This window comes from Cricetulus griseus, chromosome 3 (assembly GCF_003668045.3).
Source record: "Cricetulus griseus strain 17A/GY chromosome 3, alternate assembly CriGri-PICRH-1.0, whole genome shotgun sequence".
NCBI lineage: Eukaryota > Metazoa > Chordata > Mammalia > Rodentia > Cricetidae > Cricetulus > Cricetulus griseus.
This window is the reverse complement of record NC_048596.1, coordinates 75,456,174-75,477,087: the sequence shown is the minus strand read 5'-3', so window position 1 is coordinate 75,477,087 and position 20,914 is coordinate 75,456,174. Positions and strand designations below refer to the sequence as shown.

The 20,914-nt window shown below is 47.0% G+C and overlaps 1 protein-coding gene across 1 annotated transcript; it reads left to right on the top strand.

Annotated features, from left to right (window-relative positions):
* The first annotated feature begins 249 nt into the window (after positions 1-249).
* CUNH16orf82 (chromosome unknown C16orf82 homolog) lies at positions 250-1,871 on the top strand. Its single transcript, XM_027404717.1, has 2 exons — positions 250-268; positions 1,363-1,871. Exons 1-2 carry the CDS (start codon positions 250-252, stop codon positions 1,869-1,871), a joined length of 528 nt encoding a protein of 175 aa, XP_027260518.1.
* Positions 1,872-20,914: the final 19,043 nt, after the last annotated feature.

Below are 20,914 nucleotides of genomic sequence, written 5' to 3'. Positions count from 1 at the left end.
CACAGTGGAGCTCAGCCATGAAGAGTGAAATTCTATTGTTTGCAGCCAGGGATCATGATAAGAAACAAAACAAGCCAGACTCAGAAAGACAAATAAGGAACTTTCATCTATGGATCCTAGACTTTTAGAGATACATAAAACTTCACACACATGCATAAAACCTTTTGTGTACGTCTGTGTATATGATGTTATACGGAAGTAGAAGTGAGGCTGAGAGAGGGAAGGAGACCTGCAAGGAGTGGAGTGGCGATGAGGCGGGAAGAGGGGAGTAAGGGGGTGAACATGGTCAAATATATGGCATACCTGAAACCCAACATTACACATAATCTATATACCAATAAATACTATGTATGTATGTATGTATGTATGTATGTATGTATGTATGTATGTATGTACAGTGTTTGTGTATGTGGGTAGGAGGGAGAAGCCAAATGTCCTGCCTGCTCTATAACTCTCCATGTCCTGCTCTATAAATTTGCACCTTAGAGACAGGGCCTCTCACTGAACTTGAAGCTAGGCTAGTCGCCATCCAACACCATCAGTCCTCCTGTCTCCACTCCCCTACATCACTCAGATTACAGGCTCCCCATGGCCACACCCAAACTTTACTAAAGTCCTCAATCTTGCACAGGAAGTGCTCTTACCAGCTGAGGCATCTCTTCAGACCAAAGAATTTTCAAAATAAAGAAAGAAGTGGCCAGCACAACTGGGTGCATGCAAACAAGTAAGGGATCACTGTAATGGGGCTGGGAGAGCCTGACTCAGGAGAACCTTTGGGGATCTGACAAGGAATTAAGCGTTCAACCTGAGCGAATTCGCTACAGTCCTCATAACCACCGCATCAAGGAGACAGAGGCAAAGCAGGCGCTAAGCCCCTCAGAATTCTCCCTGAAAACAGTTCCCACACATTGGATGGTCTTCTCAATGGAGAAGCCCCTAGGATATCAGTGAAGTGTACTCTAGGTGTGTCTGCACATGTCTTCCCATGGAGGAAATTACCCTCAGTGTCAGCACTGTCCCTTTGGGTGCCTGAAGGGTATAACGGGAAAGGATAGAGCCTGCAGCTCAGGTGTTCTCCCAGCCTCTAGGTACTGCCTACCATGATGGGCTGAAACTTCCAGAAATAGAACAAATTCTTCAGCTTCTCTAGGGTCTTCTGTCAAAATGATTAAAACACCCACTATGGCCATGAACCTATTTTTCTGCCCAACCTGGTCATTGTCACTGATGTGACTAACTACTGCCAGAGAGGCATTGTTCTCCCTCCCACCCTGCCCCCCACCCCACTGGCGCCTCATAAGTGCCATCACCATGGAAACTAAACTGGCCAATGAGAACAAACACTAAGCTGCCTCTCCCCAGACAGACCACAAGCAACATTCAGAGGCCTCCAGGGCCCTCTCCTGGATAAACCAATCCCACTACCCCCGGCCATTAAAGTGGAAAAAGGGGGGTCTTCTGTCTGGAATGCTCAAGAGCGAAGGCCAAGCCCATCATTACCCATCTTAGAGTTCCAGCCACATGTGGGGTCTAGCCATGCAGCAATCATCCAGAAGCCCCTAAGGATTGTCTACAGTACCTTGGGAACACCCCACAGCCTTGAGAGCCTCCAGAGGAACACACAACACCTTAATCCAGAGGCATGCAGTATCTCTTCCAAGGCAAGTAGTGGCTACGAAGCTGATGAGGAAAGCAGCAAGGCCAGTCTGGTTAACAGCAAGCAATCTGTGCGGCTAACTAAGCGGCTCACCACCAAGATAGACAGCACCCACAGCAGTGAGCAGTCCATCAATTCCCATCCAGGTGCATTAAAGATTCAAAGGCTGAACAGTCAAGGCCAGGACACCCAGCAGGCTGGAGGGGAAAAGTAACACCAGCCTGGCTAGTAGCGGAATCAACAGCGTGAGTAGCTTCAGCTTCCTTAGCCCAGGCAGCAGCTTCCTATCCTACCAGGTGAGCAGCGGGCTTCTCAGCTCCACCAGCAGCAGGGCCTCCAGCAAGGCCAGCAGTATACAGAACATCAGGGTGGACTGCAGTGAGCAGGACGAGACAAGAAACAACACAAATATCCAGGAGGACAAGGCCAAGGACACAGTGGAAAGCAGCAGCCAGCCCACTGAGGCTGAGAAGCCCAACCAAGAGCCCATGTCTTTATGAGGAGACTCCTCAGCTCCTGCTAATATATAAACATGAGGACCCAACAAACCCAGATTCACCTGGGACATTCATTAGCAATGTAGGAAGAACTGAAGAAGTGGGTGTTGTATCTTCAATAGCAATGACCATCAACAGACAAATCACACACAGGACCATCTGCTGAGAAGTAGGTGATGTGACCATCTACATGGGAAGCAGTTGTAAGAAGAGCTGGAGCAAGAAGCATCCATGCTGAGCCATCTGTATCAAAACCACCTGTGGGAAGAGCATCAAGTACCATGAACCTCTGTGCAAGTTATCCATAGGATCCACCAAAGCCATCAGCTCCAAGAACAACATCGACAACTGACAACCGCTTTAAGAACTGTTAGAAGGTAGAACCTTCCATGATGAACCCATTACAAACAATGAACACCATCTACAATCACCACATGCTCTGAAGAAACAAGTGCTACCAATGCTGGCAGTGACCCAGGTCCAGAAGCATGGGGAATTCGTCCCTGCTGAGCTCTGTCATAGCAGGCATTGCCCACAGAAGCACCAAACTGGGGACACAGTACACAGAGAATGCCCACAATGCCCAGCAGCTCAGCCCATCTGGGAACCATCAGGAGAAGCTGGGAGTACTGCTAGCCCAGAAGTGACATGTCTAGAGAGAACTTGTGAGAACTTGTGATATGTCAAAGAACCCCTGTCCCCAAAGAGCATCACCCATGGGAGAGTTGTACTTCCCTCTCTAGTTCTTTGTGGACAGCTGCAACCCAGATTCCATCCAGAAGCAAGGGCTGGGAACACTGTTTGTGTTCCTATGTGGGTCTTAGAAAAGCAAAAGCAAGAAGCTAGGGACAGCCCTTTATGCAGATGGTTGGAACATGCTCCCTATGGTGGCACAATGTCATGGTTACTGCTACATAGACTCAGAGACCAGCCCACCAGGAACTGCTGGAGTGGGAACTCCAGGCCATGGATGAATGTTGCCTAAGAGGGTTGGAGGCCTGAGGTCCTGGCCCCTCCCCTTCTCAGAACAGTGGAACCCTTCCCCAGGCTAAACTTATAGATCTGGGGAACAAGTGGGTGCACAAAGAGGCCAGAGGCATCAAAACATCTAAGAGGCACCAGAAGGAAAAGCTGAGGGGACACCAAAGACAATAAACGGTGTCTGGAGAGGTCATGCATACTTGGTTCTGTGTGTGTCTTCCTATCCAGCCTGTGGGGAAAGCAGCTCAAACTCACTGAAGAACCAACTATAGCTACCACATGGACCGCTGCCAAGCCAGTCACCTGCCCACTGTTTCCTACAGGCTTCAAAGTCTAAGGTCCAAGGCACTGACAGGAGGAGCTACTTGATCGTAGTTGCCTACCTTTGTCCCATAATGTCACAGGGAGGAAGGGCAAGTACACTGTCTGTGGCACATTTCACCAAGATGCTAATCATGCTCATGAGGGCTTCACCCCTGTGATCCAAACACCTCATGTTATCTCCATCTTCTGGCACCTGGGGTTGGGAGAATCCATTTCAATGTAAGAGTCAGGAGCTGGGGAGATGGGTTATCTGGCAAGGTACTGTTGTACAAGCATGGAGACCTGAGCTTGATCCCACAGGATCCATGTTGTACAGACCTGCAATCCTAGTCCTAGGGAGATGGGGAACAAGAGGATCCCTGAGGCTTACTGGCCAGCCACTCTGCCTGCCAGCAAACTCCTGATCCTATGAGAGATCTTAAAGAAGACACCCCACATCAACCTCTGGCCCACATGCACTCCTGCAAACATACATGAGCATGTGCCTACACATGTGCCATATACACATTCAAACACAAATCTTGAGGGGGCACAGAGACTCAGCTGCAGCACTGAGACCCCACTTTCTGCATGCCTAGTTCTGAGGAAGGCTTGGCCACCCCTCCCCCGTTAGAAAAAATGAGCACATGGATTGAGATGGAACTGTGGGGGGCTACAGCACACTGAATCTCATCATGGAAGCCACAGACTTCTTAGGCACAATGACACCAAGACCAAGCCTGTCCCTTCCTGTAACAGCCTCTCATGTCCAGCACCACAGATACATCCTCAAACCTAACTGATGCAGCAGGTCCCTGTGTGAGGCACTGTGTCCCACAGTCCCTCTCCTGACCACTGAGACAGGCAACCCACAGCTTCATCTTTCCCTACACCCATGGGTCCCCTACACCTGCTCATCAGAATCACTGGGAAACATTTAAAACTGCACTGCCCAGGCTGCCCCACTCTGGACTGCAAGTCAGTTGTTCTTAAAAGTCCTCAGACTGTGCCAGCCTTGTGTTGATGGTAAAATACCTACAATAATCAGCAAAGACATGAGGCTTGTGGAGGCAACTGGTTCCAGAGTGTTCAGTCCATTATCACTGGGCCCTGCCTTTTTGGGCCTCTTACAGCACAGTGCATTATGGGAAAGCATGTGGGAGAGGAGACCTGTTCACAGCATTGCAGCCAGGAAAGAGGCGGGAAGGAGCTGTGACTCCAGTATCAGCCTCTAGGGTGGTCTAGGGGTGCAACTACCTCCTAACAGTGCCTCCCACTGAGCCTTTGGGAGACACTCGAAATGTAAATGACAGCACCAGATGGTGTCTGTGTTCAAGCCAAGACTCGGAGGTGTGGCTGCCCTGGGTCTCCTCCTCCCATGCCTTTAACTCTTTGGGGAAAAAAAAAAAAAAAAAAAAAAAAAAAAAAAAAACCTGCAGGGCCGGGGAGGTAATGGGAATGAAGACTAAAGAGTGTGTGTCCTATACAGAGAAGACAAGGAGTCTGAAGACAGTCTCCTGGGCTTTACATTTTGCTCACAAAGTCAACTGAGACGGAGGGGGGCTTCTAAGAAGATACAGCGATCTGCCTCTGTCCAACGGCAGAGAGCCATCGAGCACTTCCCCAGCACCTGGGCAACCACCTGCTGGCAGCCCCTCATACCATCACCTCCTGTCCCACCCCTGAGTCACATCCACACCACAGTTGCCTTCACACATTCTGTCCCCTCTGCCTGCCGTACCGTAACTTACATGCAGCAAAACCCACCCTGGCTAGTGTGCAGTTGTGACAAATAAGATGTCTCTGTGTAAGTGGAGGAACTGGGCTTTGAACACAGATTCTAAGTCCATGACAACTCTGGCTCTGCTCTGAAGACATTTGCAGACTCCGGTGTCCCCGGCAGAGGGCCACCCATGTACAGAGCTGGGTGCGCTATTTCTTGGGAACTCTGAGCACAGCACCTTCCTGTCCTTCCTGCCTGAGGCAAGTGGGGTGGCAGTCCAAGAAAGGGTCCTCATCTCTCATATCTCCAGCATCCCCTTCCATGTCTTCATCACTGAACAGAAGAGGGAGTAAGGGGGAAAGGAGGGGAAGGGAGGGAGGGAGGGAGGGAGGGAGGGAGGGAGGGAGGGAGGGAGGGAGGGAGGGAGGAGGGAGGGAGGGAAGGAAGGAACAGCCAAACTTAAAGAAGCAAGCTGCACCTTCCAAGGTCTAGACAGCAGTGTGATGTCACGGGTGGCTCGGGATCCCCGAGTAAAATAGTACTGAATGCACATGCTTAGGGCCACTGCATCGTTCCTCACATGTGTCCAACAGATGTGTCTCAGAGGAACTTCTTCCACTCCAGCATAGGGACCAAGCAGAGGACCAAGTAGATAACTTTTCCTTTCCTGACCTCTGCCCCAGGATTGAGGGTGCCGGTGGACTTAGAGTAATGGGCAGCCATGGATGCTGGTTCCTGAATTATTGCCTGAGCTGGGAAGAGAGCTGTTGCCAGTTCTGCCTGGCCAGCAGACTAAGGAGACTCTCGGGCTCCATGCAGGCATGAAGTAGGAATGTGGGAAAGGCGCCCAGCAAGCAGACCTCATAGGCCTGCTCAGCAGGGCCTCACTTCCTAAGTTAGCCTTGGCCTCAGCCTGCAGCCCAGACAGTACTAGGCCTTTCTTCCCTGCTGAAGTACCTGCTGAATTCACACTCCTCCTGCTCTTCCCACTTGGACTCCTCCTGAGTCAGCAGCTCAGGGCAGGTGGGAAGGGAGAGGACAACATCTGAGGCTGGGCCCTCCAAAAACTGGTTTGAGCTGGGAACTCCTGTGGGAGCTAACCAGGCTGAATCAAAGGGGGAAAGTGACGCAGGAAAGGGGAAGAGGACAAGTAACTGGGTCTGGCCCAAAACTGGCTCAGCCTTGAGACATTGGAACCTGGAGTGATGCCCACATCACAGAGCCAGCCTTTCCTACCGGACGCCTTGAATGTGAGTGTGTGTGGTGTGAATCTGCATGTTCCCTCAGGCTTGTGTGTCAAATGCTCTGTCCACAGCATGTGGTAACATTTTAAAGGCCGTGGGCCCTTCAGGAATTAGGTTCTGGCTGGTAGAAGTAAGCCATTAGGGGTAGGCCTTTGGAGGTTATATCCACCCCATAGTTCTGGCTGTGCTCTCTGCTTCCTAGTTAACTATAATGTGAACAGCCTATGCCACACACTCCCATCAGCACAGATGGAGCCACTCTGTACTGCCTTCCCCATGACGAACCAAATCATCTGAAACCATTAGCCAAAATAAACCTTCCCCTTTGATTTGCTTCTGTCAAGAATGTGGCCACAGTAGCACACACACAAAATTATCAATACAAAGGTAAAATGTTCCCCATCCTGTCAAGAGCAACTATCCAAAGAAGGGATATCTAGGAGCCACCAGCAGCCTTGGCCATACCAAGCCCAAGGTGATGCGGTAGCTCCAATTCCCCGAGAGCCGGCTCCTTCCAGCTCTACAGCCCATCACACTCCAGATGATGAACACATGGACAAGCCTAATGAAGGTGAGCTAAGCCCCAGCCAGAGCAGAAAACCACCAGCAGAGCCTAGCCGTACTGCCAACCTGCAGGATTCTGAGCTTCAGAAGAGGCAGGTGTGACACTTACAAAGCTAGAGCTGATGTGACTATTCTCTCATTTTCCCTCCATTTCAAGATAGCATTCACATCATGACTACCAAAGGCCTGTCCTCCTGATCACTGTGATCTCGACTCCATCTCCTCATTCTCTATGAAACATTTTCTTCCTCAGCTGCACACACCCCACCCCAGGGCTTTGCAGTACCAATGTCCCTAACTGGGATATGTCCTGCTCCCTCTCCCTGGTCACTTCCTATGCCTCCTTCAGAACTCAACTCAGGTATCTCTGACCTGGGAAGGTGTCCTCCTCCAGACTATATCCAACTTGTTTGCCTGTATATACTATCAGAGCTGTGAGTTGACAAATCTGCCTTCCCCGGTGAACCTTTAACTCCATGAGAGACTGTGCATGGTCATGGTTATATCCCCAGAAACTACAATACCACCTCTTCCCAGCAGGGGTGACATTGTGTCCTCGGCACTGATAGCATGCCTTGCATTCAGCATGTGCTTAATAATAAACACTCTGGAATGAACCATCTGGATCTAAGTATCAAAAAGTCTATCCAATGAGAATTAGTCAAACTGTGATCACCCCATTAGTTCTTGAAATGCCCATGGCAATCAGAGACTATGGGAATTGAAGCCATCACACACAGGTGCAAACATCTGGATCCAGATGTTAACATATAACATAGCTGGATGACATTCTCAGGTTGTAGGATGACAAGTTATAAAGATAGGCTAACATGGATCCTGGGGCCATCTGTTCAGAGCATCAAGTCCATCTTTGAAAGCCTGTATAGAACCCCCTTCTTTCTTTTTTTTTAGAACCCGCTTCTTTCTAATGATAATCTTTCACACACAACACTCAGCCAGTGTAAGCAACAGGTGCTGAGTTCCAATCCTGGAGTTCATGACAGTCAGGAACACAGACCCTTGGTAGAGAATCTTGTGGCACATAGTCTCAGAACTGCCACACACAAGCTGTGTGCCTGGCAGCATGTGCTCTCAGCAGTCTTTTTGATCCCCAGTGTCATCCTCCATAAAATGACTGCCTCCTACAGTCACTAGACAGAACAGTTTGGACAGAGCACTTGGTTCAGCCGCATAATAGGTCCTCAGTTAAGAGCAGCCACTGTTAATGGTGAATCCCAGATCAGGGTGATCTCTGAGACACCTCCCAGCATGCCTTGTTCACCCCCCACCTTGTAGTTTGCAACCAGGAGGATGGCATAGACATTTACTAAATGAAGAAGTCAGAGCTTGGAGAGGAACGGTGGCATTCAGCTCACCCAACTGAGCCTTGCCAAAGAGTGAGTCTGTCCTTGGCTGCTTATGGCCCAGATTCATGACACACGTCCTCCTGCTCACTGGGGATTTCACTGAAGAACCACACAGAAGCCTCCTGGGGTTGAGACTATAACAACTTGTGTTTCCTTGGTCTGGAGGCCTCACAGTCACAAACATGGTCTACAGGAAGGATAAGCCAGTAAACAATGCTTTCCATGGTATGGTATCACTCCGAAGAGGCAGGGAACCCCAGGGAATGGGACCTGACCATCCTGGAGTGAGGAACGGGGAAGACAGGCTCTTTCCACCAGTAATGCACATGGATGACAATGGACAACTGTCCTACCCACCCAGGTGTGTCTCCCTGAGAGAAAGCTAAATTATTGAACATTTCAGTGTTTGTTTAAAGTAACTGAAGCCATATGCCTCTCTTTAGAGTCCTCTTCTCTCTACACAGCCACACTTCTATTTCCATGGCATGTGCACACACACACGTGTGTGTATATGCAGATATGTGTGTGTATAATATATATATATATGTATATATATATATATATATATATATATATATATTGCCTTTTGACCTGCAAGAATGGTTATCCTTGAACTGGCAACTCAACAAAGGAGGTGGGATGACCTCCAAAGTCCCATACTCTTTCCTGACACAGAGAATGAAGTGATGGAGGAACAGAAAGAAGTATGAGACTGATAAACTTAAGAAATGGAGGAAGGCTTGTCTTTGAAAAGAACAGAGTCAACCACAGGGTGGAAACTGAGAGTTCTCACCACAAGATGAGGGCTGTGGCATTCCCCTCCTCCCTGGTATGGACATCTTCCTAAGCCAAACCGATCACCATAGTAGCTCCAGCTTAAACCTCCATTAGCTCCTCTGTGAAAAGCCCAAATGCAAACACCCTAACCCCTGAAGTCCTCCCACAACCCAACCTCCATCACACATATCACTGTCCTCCATACAGTCGGGACAGAGGACTTTTTTTTTCTTTTGGGGCTCTCCTTTTTTTTACAATGTTTGTGGGGTTTTTTTCTAATGGAAAATGCCTTCTCTCCCTTTCCTATCCACCCATATGCTATGCTTTCTATGTGGTGTATCCCTGCAGACCTCATGTTGAAATCTAGTCACAGTGAGGTCTTAAGATGTGACAGGGCCTTTCAGAAGTGTCTGGGATGGGAAGGTGTCAGTCCTTGTGTAGGCTTAAGGCCATCTGCTCCTAGCTAGATTCCCATTTGGGACGCTCATAAGCCAGCTGCTTAACCACAAGAGCCTACCCTGTGAGTGCAGCCTGCCCACTGGCCCTTCCAGGTTGTGACATAGATGTCCTCATCAGAAGCAGAGCAGATGGCAACACTATATTCTTGGACACCTCAGCCTCCAGAAGAAAGAGCCAAACAAAACCGTTCTTCTTGGTAAATCACCCAGTCTCAGGCATTCTGTTAAAGCAACAGAAATCAGCAAAAATACCAGCTCTCATCAGCAGGGTTCAGCTCAGGCGCCCCTTCCACCATACAGTCCTCACCAGTCACCCTGAGGCTGGAGTCGGAGGCTCTCACCATGTATGCTACTTGCATTCATCTTTATTAGAGTAATCCTGAACTGTAACTGTCCCCTGGCATTGGGACTCTGTCACAGTCATGGAGCAGGCCCACTGCAGTAGGGGAAAGAAAGGTATGTGAACAAGGGTGAGAGAGACATCATACAAAAGCTGTGGAGCCAAGGCCTTGCTGGCTGCTCTAGGTCTTCTACCGCTTGGGTCTATAGGATTCAGCAGTGCAAAGGTGATGCCAACTGGGGCTCCTGTTCGTGGAGGGGCTGAATTCATCAAACGTCACACCAAAACAAGATGGCATTGAAAACTCCAGTTGAATCCTACTGTGTCACTCACGCTTGCCACTTATCTCCATGATGGGTCAGGAAAATAAGGGGACAGAGCAGGCAATGGCAGGAAGAACACACACTGAGGGCTTCTGATTCTCTAGGCCTCTGTGGGTTCTGGCCACACGAATTATTCACCAGGTTGTCAGCTGGAGGTAGTTAGTGTCTTTGTCTTAATTTTCAATTCCCCTAATGCCGGCCAATTCTCTGCTGAAAACGTCTCAATTATTAATGTTTCTAAAACAATATTTGTTTTCTCTGCACCTAGCAACAGGCAGAGGCCTCACAGCTAAGATCCTGCCTGGAGATCCCCAGAGAGAAGCTGGGCAGGGGTCAGCAGTGCTCCAGGCTGCAGCAACTGCCAGGTTACCATGGAGCCTGCGTGGAAACAGGTCTTGAAGGTTTCCAGCTATCTGCAACTCCAGGGACAAAAGCAGCTGCAACAATAAAAAGCAGAACCCCATGAAGTATGATTTCTCATTCCCATTTTACAGTGGAGAGAAGTGAGTCCAAGGCCCAGCCCCAGGCCATCTCCACAGAGGACAGAGGGATTTGAGATCAATTCTATAGGATGCCACAGCACCCAGCAGTGCTACCTGGGATTGTAATTGCATCTTGGGAGATATATAGAAAATATTGTTTGGGGAACAGGTCTGAGTCCTAATGGGCACCCACTAAAGCTTCCAGGTCCTCATGTCCCACTGTACCAGGGATATGCAGTTCAAAATAGAAATACAGATAGTTCATTTAGAAAGGGACTATACTCCCAAGAATGGGAAGTTCTAGAGCTGAGAGAAAAGCCCAAAGAGCCCTAGGCCCCAATCTATGATGCTCTACAGTGTGTTGACACAGCACTCTCCTCTCTGTGCTGTTTGTATAGCACAGGCTGTTTTCACACATACTCTGTGTGTCGTATGAAGCCCAGGGAGGGAAGGGCCTCCAGTCTTTCCCTATCATGTTAATCTTGATGTAGCTTTCTCTAATTTCTAGTCTCCTGCCATGATACCATGCAGAACACTCTAGAAATACATTTTAGTACTCCCAAAGAGCAAGGAATTGTTGGAAAGAGAGATGGATGAGTCAAAACTAGAGATGGAATGGTGGAATGTAGGAGGTTCTGTTGTCACCAGGGCGTACTGTTTTCCTTCCCTGTGACATAACCTACATCTTTCCAGGACTTGTGAATGACACCTGTAGGGAGGAGCAGTGGGGGGTGCTGTGAGCCTCAGAATAGATAGAGGGCATGGCAGAAGTTCCAGAACCCAACAGAATAAAAGACCCAGCTTTTTTAATCCAACTAGCCTACCAGTGCAGACAAGCTGAGCTGCCTCTGACCTGCTTCCTAACCTCTCTGAGCCTCACTTTGCCATCTCTGAGGAACAGGGTGGCACCAAGCCCCTTCTTAATTGGGCCATCATGTTGCATACCTGAGATGAACCCACAAGGAAGCTGGGACATAGTGAGGGATTGACAAATGACAACTGGTCTTTTTAAAAACAGCTGCTAAAGAATTAGAAGGGTAGAAAGAAAAGGAATAGAACCCTTTCCCGTGGCCCTTCGGCTTCAGAGAAAAACAATCCACTCATATTAGCTGACAGGAAGAGGGGAGAAGGTAGGGACAAAGCAGAGCTGTTAGACATAGGCAGTGCCCAGGCAGCAGTGGCCCAGAGCTACTTCCCACAATATTTCCACTCTCTAGAACTCCAGCATCATATGGTCCAGTCTCTTCCAGTGTCTGTTTCATGCCTCTCTCTATGAACTTCCTTGCCACTCTCTGTGGAGGGACAGACACCTCAGGACCACCAGGATCCTGAGTCCTTATGGAAATGCTCAGAAGTATGGATTACATCATTCCAAAGTCTCAACAGCCCTGCCCACTGTCAGAGACACTCTGTCAGAGACACTCTGGGCAGACTGCGAGTGCAAACATGGCCACTTCCCCTAGGGAGAAGGTGTTGCTTAAGCAAGGAGGACACCTGCAAGGCAGCCAACAGTGCTCACACCCTCTGGTGCCCTTGTCCTACGGTCCCTGCTCTAGACCCAGTCCTGTTGCTTTGACAAATACATTGGCAAAAAGCGACCCATGGAAGGAGAGGGTTTTGGGGGCTTATAATTCCAGGTTCCAGCCTATCTCTGGGGAGAAGTTAAGGTAGGAACTCAGGACCATGGTCCCATCATATTCACAGTCACGAGCAGAGAAATGAATGCATCCGTGCAGCCTGCTCACTTTGTACTCAGCCAGACTTCCCTATTCTTATATAGTCTAGGACCCCAAACCCAGGAACAGTGGCATCCACAATCGGATCAGTCCTCCTATATCAACAATGAAGACAATCAATACCCCTGCAGACACACCCACAGGCAAGCTACTCTGGGCAACTGAAACTCTCTTCCCAGAGCGCTCCAGGTTGTACCCAGCAGGCAGCTGAAACTCACCAGCACGGTAGGCATCCTCCTGAGATATGGGTAAGACTGGGTGGTTAACTCAAAGCAACAGAAAATGGCAAAGTAATGGCTGCCACTTTCAAGATGAGGCTAAGAAAGACTGTCATTCTCTGGCCCCTCCTGTACTCCTGCTGGACAGATGCTGCCTGCATTGATGTGAGCTTCTTATGACAAGGTCTCTCATGGGCAACCATAATGGAGACTGAGGTCTCCAGTCAACAGACGGCTATCACAGCCTCAGGGCAAAGCTTGGCCACTCTAGAAGACTGAAATGACATGTACTGTCTTTAGCCAGTAACACACAGCTGCTGCACATGAGACAGGGGCCATAGTCACAGCAAGCAGAGCAGCAAAAGCAAGCCTCCCTGGCCAGCATCCAGCTTTCTGCGATTCACTCACCAGGCCTTCGGCCTCTCTCCAGAACCACCTGTGTGGAAATTAGCAGATAAAATGGGTTCCTAGGGAAAGGCCTTGCATGGGTCATGACCCTTAGCTTTGCAAGGACAAGTCATATTTAGGAACTACACCACTAAAAATGCACTGCAAGGGGCCTGGAAAAATGGCTCAGCAAATAAGAGCACTTGTTGGTCTTGCAGAGAACCTAGAATCAGTTCCCAAGATCTGCATGGCAGCTCAGAAACTGTAACATCAATTCCAGGGTATTCAACACCCTCCTCTGGCCTCCTGGGGCATAAGACATACAAGAGGTACATGTACGTACGTACGTACGTACATACATACATACAAGCAAAACACTCATACACATAAAATAATTTTTAATGTATTGCTAGGCCAGTGAGATGGTTCATCAGATAAAGGCACTTGTTGCCAAGCTTTATAACCTGAATTTGATTCCAGGGACACATGGTAGAAGGAGAGAACCACCTTTTGCAAGTTGTCCTCTGACCTACACACACACACACACACACACACACACACACACACACACACACACACATGGCAAGCACACACACTAAATCAACAAATACATGCAGTAAATCTTGTTTTTAAATGTATTGCTGCGGCTGGGGAATGCAGATTATTGGTACCCTTGCCCTGCATTCACAAGTCCCTAGATTCAGCCCCCAGCACCACAAAGAAAAAAAAAAAAAAAGAGTATCACAGTTGACATCTCTGATCCCAGCAGTAAGGAAGCTGAGGCAGGAGACTCCTGAGTCTGAGGCCAGCCTGGATGCACAGTGAGACCTTGTCTCAAAAAACATGTGCATGTGTATATTTCTGGTCATGGGAGAAGTGCAAGTTAAAACCACAATGAAAATCCCCCAATCCCTCACCCCAGTAGCCAAAATGGAATCGTCAGATGGTGCTGAGACCATGCTCTCCCAGAATGTCATCTATTGTGAGTGTGAAAAGTACGTCCACTATACAGAACTACTCAGTAGCTTCTTCCAGAGCCACATGCAGCCCTACCCTCTGACCCTGGGACTGCCAGCTCTCAAATAATGACATGGAGACTTAATATTAAGTATAGAATCTCAACTTTAGCTTAGACTTGTTCCTAACTTACATTAACCCATATTTTTTAATCTATGTTCTTCCACAAGGCTCATTACCTCGTGCCTGTACTGCATTCACATCCTACTTCCTGATATAGGATAACCTGCATGCTACAAATATGTGTTGCTTTTATTGGTTGATAAATAAAGCTGTTTTGACCAAAAGCCGGGCAGAATATAGCTAGGCGGGGAATCCAAACAGAGTTACAGAGAAAAAGAAGACAGAGTCAGGAAGATGCCACATAGTTGCCCAAGGGGCAAGATGCCAGAACATTACCAGTAAGCCATGGCCACGTGATGATACACTGATTATTTAAAAATGGGTTAATTTATAAGAGAAAGCTAGCCAGTAATAGAGAGCCATTTAATGTGGGAAATTACCAATACAGAGCCAGGTAAAAATACAAGGGAATTTACGGGGCAGCAGTAAGTACAGCATGCCTAAGATGAAAGCGAAAGAATTGGCCGCCACCTGAGTATCCCTCACTCTTAAACCTTCCCTCCTTTACTCTGACCATGCCCTCAAAGGCGTGGTCAGGCACACCTGTAGCCAGCCCCTAAGCAGGCGTGGCTACAGCATCCCCTACAGCCATTGGCCAAACAATTATATTTAACGTTAGCCTCTGAGTGGTTATTTCATAAGTGGCTGTGGAGACCCACGAGCAAGAGAGAAACTGCTTCAGGAGGACCAGAGGGACATAAAAAAAAAAAAAAAAAAAAAAAAAATCAACTACAACTTCCTCCATGTCTGGCTGGAGGACTCTGCCTTTCTTCCCACCATTCTTCTCTTGCCCAGAAGTCCCACCTATACTCTCCTAAACGTGAATTACCAATACGGAGTCAGGTAAAGATATTAGGATATTTATTAAGAAGTGCCTTACTTACTCAGAACAATCTATCCAGCCAGCAGAGAATGAGGTAAGTAGAGCAAGCCGATGAAGAAAGGGAATAAGAGGATCCCGAGTGTGTGCCCCTCACTCTTAAACTTCCCTCACATCACCCTGACCACACCCTAGGGGGCGTGGCCAGATACACCTGTAGCCAGCCCCGAGGAGGCGTAGTTATGGGGTCCCCTACACTCTCGTGCCTAGTTATTGACCATTCAGCCTTTTATTACACCAATCACAGCAATACATCTTCATACAGTATACAAATATCCCCCAACAACCTGGCAATTCCACCCCAGGGTTTATACCCAAGAGAAAGTATATCCATCAGAAAGATTCTTATATCCATCGGAAAGATTATATGGAAATATTCATAGCCATCTTTTGAAAACAACAAAAGATCCCTCAGCACTACCAAAAAGTAAACAATTTGTGGTATATTCATACAATGGAATATTGCATGGCTGTGAGAAAATAATACATTACACACACACACACACACACACACACACACACACACACACACCAGAGCCTCTCCTATATCACACCTATCAAGAGAGGTTGTTGATGGGCGGTGGTGGCCCTCTCTTTAATCCCAGCACTCGGGAGACAGAGTTAGGTGGATCTGTGAGTTTGAGACCAGCCTGGTCTACAAGAGCTAGTTCCAGGACAGCCTCTAAAGCCATAGAGAAACCCTATCTCAAAAAATAAAAACAGAGAGAGAGAGAGAGAGAGAGAGAGAGAGAGAGAGAGAGAGAGAGGTTGCCTGTAAAAGATGCGGACCATCTGACTCTGTTTACACAAAATTCATCCATGATGATGGAAACCACAGAATAGCATGCATCTGAGGCACATGACCTGGGAAAGGCACAAGGAGGCCTCTGTGCCTGAGAAAACTTTTGTCTCTTGTTCTTGGCGGTGGGTATATGTACATGAAGGAGTAAGTTGAGAGGTTAAGATTTAGATATGGGCCCTTTCCTCAGAAAAGATAAAAGTGAATTTCCATAAGATATACAGAATCAATTGCATGATCACCCAACCCTATCAACCACACCTGTTGAAGGGGAGGTCTGACTGTGTGTCTGTGTATGTTGTCTATGTGTGTATGTATTTATGTCTGTGTGTCAGTATGTATGTGTTTGTGTCTGCATTTGTGTCTGGGGGGGCTGTGTGTGTGTGTGTGTGTGTGTGTGTGTGTGTGTGTGTGTGTCTGCATTTGTGTCTGTATGTGTGTGTCTGTGGGGCTATGTGTGTCTGGGTGTATATGTGTTTGTATCTGCGTGTGTGTGCGTGTGTGTGTGTGTGTGTGTGTGTGTGTGTGTGTGTGTGTGTATCTGTGTGTCTATGTATACACTCACACATTGGGTAGAGATGGGAAAACAGCAAGTAACAAATCTTAATTGCTCTCAAGGAACTTTCTGAACCTGTGAATGAAGGTGGAAAAGCAAATAGATTTGAGCACAGTCAGCAGGAATAACTAATGAACTAGGTAATGAGAAGGCGAGAAAGGACACTGAATCAGGAGCAATGTCCATCTATATTTCTCTAGTATGAGGGACCGGAACAGTAGCAACACCACTCCCAGATAAGGAAACTATGGAGGCAGATGTGAATCCCATGGCTACAAAGAAGCTACAGGTTTCACCTGGACCAGTGGTTCTACCCACCATCCTAGCTATAAACACTGGACCATCTATTCCCCTCAGCCCAGGCAGTTTCATCTCCCTTACCTCCAGATGATCGAGCCTGCCTCCTGTCTCTCCTGTCCCTCGGCCTTCAATAAATCTTCATTTTATGAAAACCCAGGACTACGATAGAATTGGCTTCCCTGTGCAACAAGTCCTTGTGCAGAATCAATTCTTCTCCCCACAGTCACCTGCTTGAAATCACCAGGCACACCCTGCCCCAGGACTCCTGTTACTCCTTCATCCTAGAATGCCTTTCACCCTGTTCTCCTTCAGACTTCCACTGGATCATCATTTTCTCAGGGGCTTTCCCTGACCATTTGAGAGTTTTAAAGTTTGGGTCTCAGTGTCATCAGAGGGAGGTGAAGCCCCTACAGAGTCTCCCATGCCTGTCTTCTTCCCTGGGAATAGCAGGGCATGGCCTCCAGGGCCTCACACATACAGCCATAGACCCATATTCTAACTAGGGATTCATCACGTATCTGCAGCCATCCAGAGGACTGCCAGCACGCCAGACTGAATGCTTTCAAATGCTTGTGGGTCAGGGTCAGGATTTGGGGAGGTAAATAAAGCATTTGCATCAATTTAAAAAAAAAGATGGGGCTGCCAAAAGTCAAGAGTCATGTTAAATATTTTAGTGTGGTATTTTTTTAAACCAATTCAAAGAGTCCATGATGAATTTAAAAGGGAAAAAAATCATTTTAAGTAGAGGCAAGGTCAGTAGTCACACTGGGACAAGCCAGAGCAGAGCACAGGGTAAAGGAAAAATCAAACAGTCCAATCCTGTCTTTATTTAAATTGTTTGTGGGTTTTTTGTTTTGCTGTTTTTGTTTTTTGTTTTTAGAGACAAGGTTTCTCTATATAACAGCCCTGCCTGCCATGGAACTCTCTTTGTAGACCAGATTGGCCTCAAACTCACAGAGATCCACCTGCCTCTGTCTCCTGAGTGCTGGGATTAAAGGCATCCACCACCACTGCCTGGCTAAATTGTCTGTGTTTTGTTCACCTCTGTATTGTGTTAATCTTGGTTCTAAAACATATTACATTAAAGGCTGGTGAGATGGCCCAACTGGTAAATGCTTGCAGCACAAGCATGAAGACCTGACTTTGAATCCCCAAGCCCCTGTAAAAGTCCGAAGAGGTGGCATAGGTATCAAGAACCCCATTGCTGTTAAGAAACAGAGAGAATAGAGAAATGGGAATTCTGGAGTCTCACTGACCAGCAAGCTTATCCAGTAGGTGAGCCCCAGGTTCATAGTGAAATTCTGTCTCAAAAAATAGTGGTAATGGCCTGTAAGATGACTCAGTGGGTGAAGTGTTTGCCAGGAAAGCTGTGAAACCTGAGTTCAATCCCCAAAACCCATTATAAGGTGGAAGAAAAGAATCAACTCCACAAAGTTGTCCTCAACCTCTACACACAGGCCATGACAAAAGAATGCCTACACACACACACACACACACACACACACACACACACACACACACACACATGTGCATCACACATACATTACATTAAAATACTTATTAACTTAGACTTCTGGGAAATGAAGTAGGCACACGTTTCCCTATTCCATCCATCCACCAAATACAAATAAAATACCAGGCAGTTACACACGATATAATCCTAGATTCTGGAGGATGGAGCCAATGCCATGGACATTGTGAGGCAAGGAGCATCATGGTGGGGAGTTTCATAGGTTTGTTTTTTGCCTTAGAGCTAAAGCTAATGAAATCACAGACCCAAAAGCATCTTCAGATGCAGGCCAAAGGCCAGGTGAAAGTTGACTCTTTCCAGCTGATGGAACAGAAAGGGGCAACCATGAGGGAAAACATGTCTTAGCTAAGAATATACTCCAACCAACATCACAGAGAAAGACTGTGCCCACCATGAACCCAGCTAGAGATGAGTGGAGCCAAGGTACTGCCACTGAGTGTCTGTCTGCCAGGGCAGCATCAGGGGAGTGAGGCTGGGAGCTTTTCACATCTACCCACAGTGTTGAAGGACCTTGGTGGAGAGCCTGGATTCTAGCCAACAGGGAACAGCTGCAGATAATGGCCCTGTGCAGTTGGGCAGAACCTCACAACAGTGGGAGTGTGTGGCAGAGGACAACTATTCCCATCATGGTGGACCAGGAAAGTCAGCCAAGACCGTAAACAGGTAGAGATAGCATCCCCTGCACAGGTCTGTCCCAAGTACTCCATCTAGGCCAGTTCCCACTGCCTCCCACAATGCCATCCAGTTTTGAATCCATCAATGGATTAATCCGTTGACTGAGTCAGAGCCTTCTTGATCCATGAACCTCTCAAAGACCGGCTGAGACCCAGCCTCCCACACAGGTGTCTGTGAGGGACATTGTACAGTCAAACCATAAAAGCTTTCAACTTGTAATGGAGATAACCAACAGATGCCAACATTGATACAATGGCAACCAGAATTGCTTTGCTTGGTGGTGCACACCAATAGTCCCAACACCTGAGAAAGTGAGGCAAGAGGACCACAAGCATAAGGCCAGTCTGCGGACACAGTGGGAGAGCATGTCTCAAAAAGCAAAAGCAAAACAAAGAAAGCAGGAGAATTACTTGGGAAGGATTTTAGGGCAGCCTACATAAAATGCCACCAAGCAGGTTTACAGCACTCCTAATAGTAATGGAAGGTCTCCGTGAAGATACAAAAGACTCCAGAAGACACCAAAGAAACAGCTGGACACTTTAGAGCTGAAAAAAATATAGTAAAAGAAATTGAAAATGCATTAACCAAATTCATTAACAGAAAGGAGAGACAAGGAAAGGATCAGTAGACAAAGATAGAAAGAGTTTGTTTTGGTTTGGTTTGGTTTTTCTGTTGTTGTTGTTGTTGTTGTTGTTGTTGTTGTTGTTGTTGTTGTTTTTCGAGGCAGGGTTTCTCTGTGTAGATTGGGAGCCTGTCCTGGCACTCGCTCTGGAGACCAGGCTGGCCTCAAACTCCTCCTCGCATGGCGTTTTTTTTTTTTTTTTTTTCTTAGTCACCCCATCTGAACAACAGAGAGAAAACAAGCTTGAAAGAGTTGAGCAGGGTGTCAAGGGCTCTTGGGTCTAATATCAAAAACTCAAACCATAAAGACTCAAAAGAGGTGGGGAAGTCAGGGTGTGAAAACACACAGATGACAAATCTTTTCTTCCTGAACTCAGCAAGATGTATAAATTTACAGAAGCAAAAAGCTCATCAAATTCACACACACACACACACACACACACACACTGTTAAAAATAAAATAAATCTTTTAAAACAAAAGTTAATTTAAAAGGCAAAAGGAGACAGAGGGGGGTAAAATGGATAAATGCATATAGTTTTCTTCACTTTAGTGTTCAAACTACATTTGATGATTGGTTCAAAAATTATAGCACCAGCCAATATGTTTCTAAATGTGTACAGAAGGCATTGGGAGGGTTAGAACACCACTCTGGAGAATAAGCCTTTAACACATGAAGAACACACAAGATCCACATAATGGCAAATACACTTGCTCTCAGAAACACTGTATCTAAGTCCAGTAGGATCCTGAGATTGTTCCAGGAACCCACAGGTAGGTAAAAAGGAAAGAAAAGAGAAAAATGAAGTAAAAATTTAAATGGCAACCTTGGCCCCTAATATAAATACCTACAGCAAATGTAAGTAGTTTAATACATCAATTAAAAGACAGAGATTGGGTACTGGAGAGATGACTCAGTAGTTAAAAGCATGTATTGGTCTCACACAAGTCAAGTTCCCAACACCGGCACAAGATGACTCATAACCAACTGTAACTCTGTCTCTGGGGACTCTCACACCATCTTCTGGTCCACACACACCTGCACTCACATGCACATGCTCCCTCCCATATAGACACATACACACAATTTAAAATAAAAATAAATCTATAAAAAAAAAGACAGGGATTGACAGAGTGAAGCTATTTTATACTATCCACAAAAAAATAAAATAAAATAAACACTGAACATCACAATATGGGTAGTTTGACAGTAAGAAGATGGAAAAATATGTATCCTGCAGATATTAACCAAAAAGCAACATTTATGAATCTGTGAAAGCAGATTTCAGAACAAAAATATTATCAAAGACAAAAATGAAAATAGATGCACAAAATTACACAATCAGAAGTGTCAATG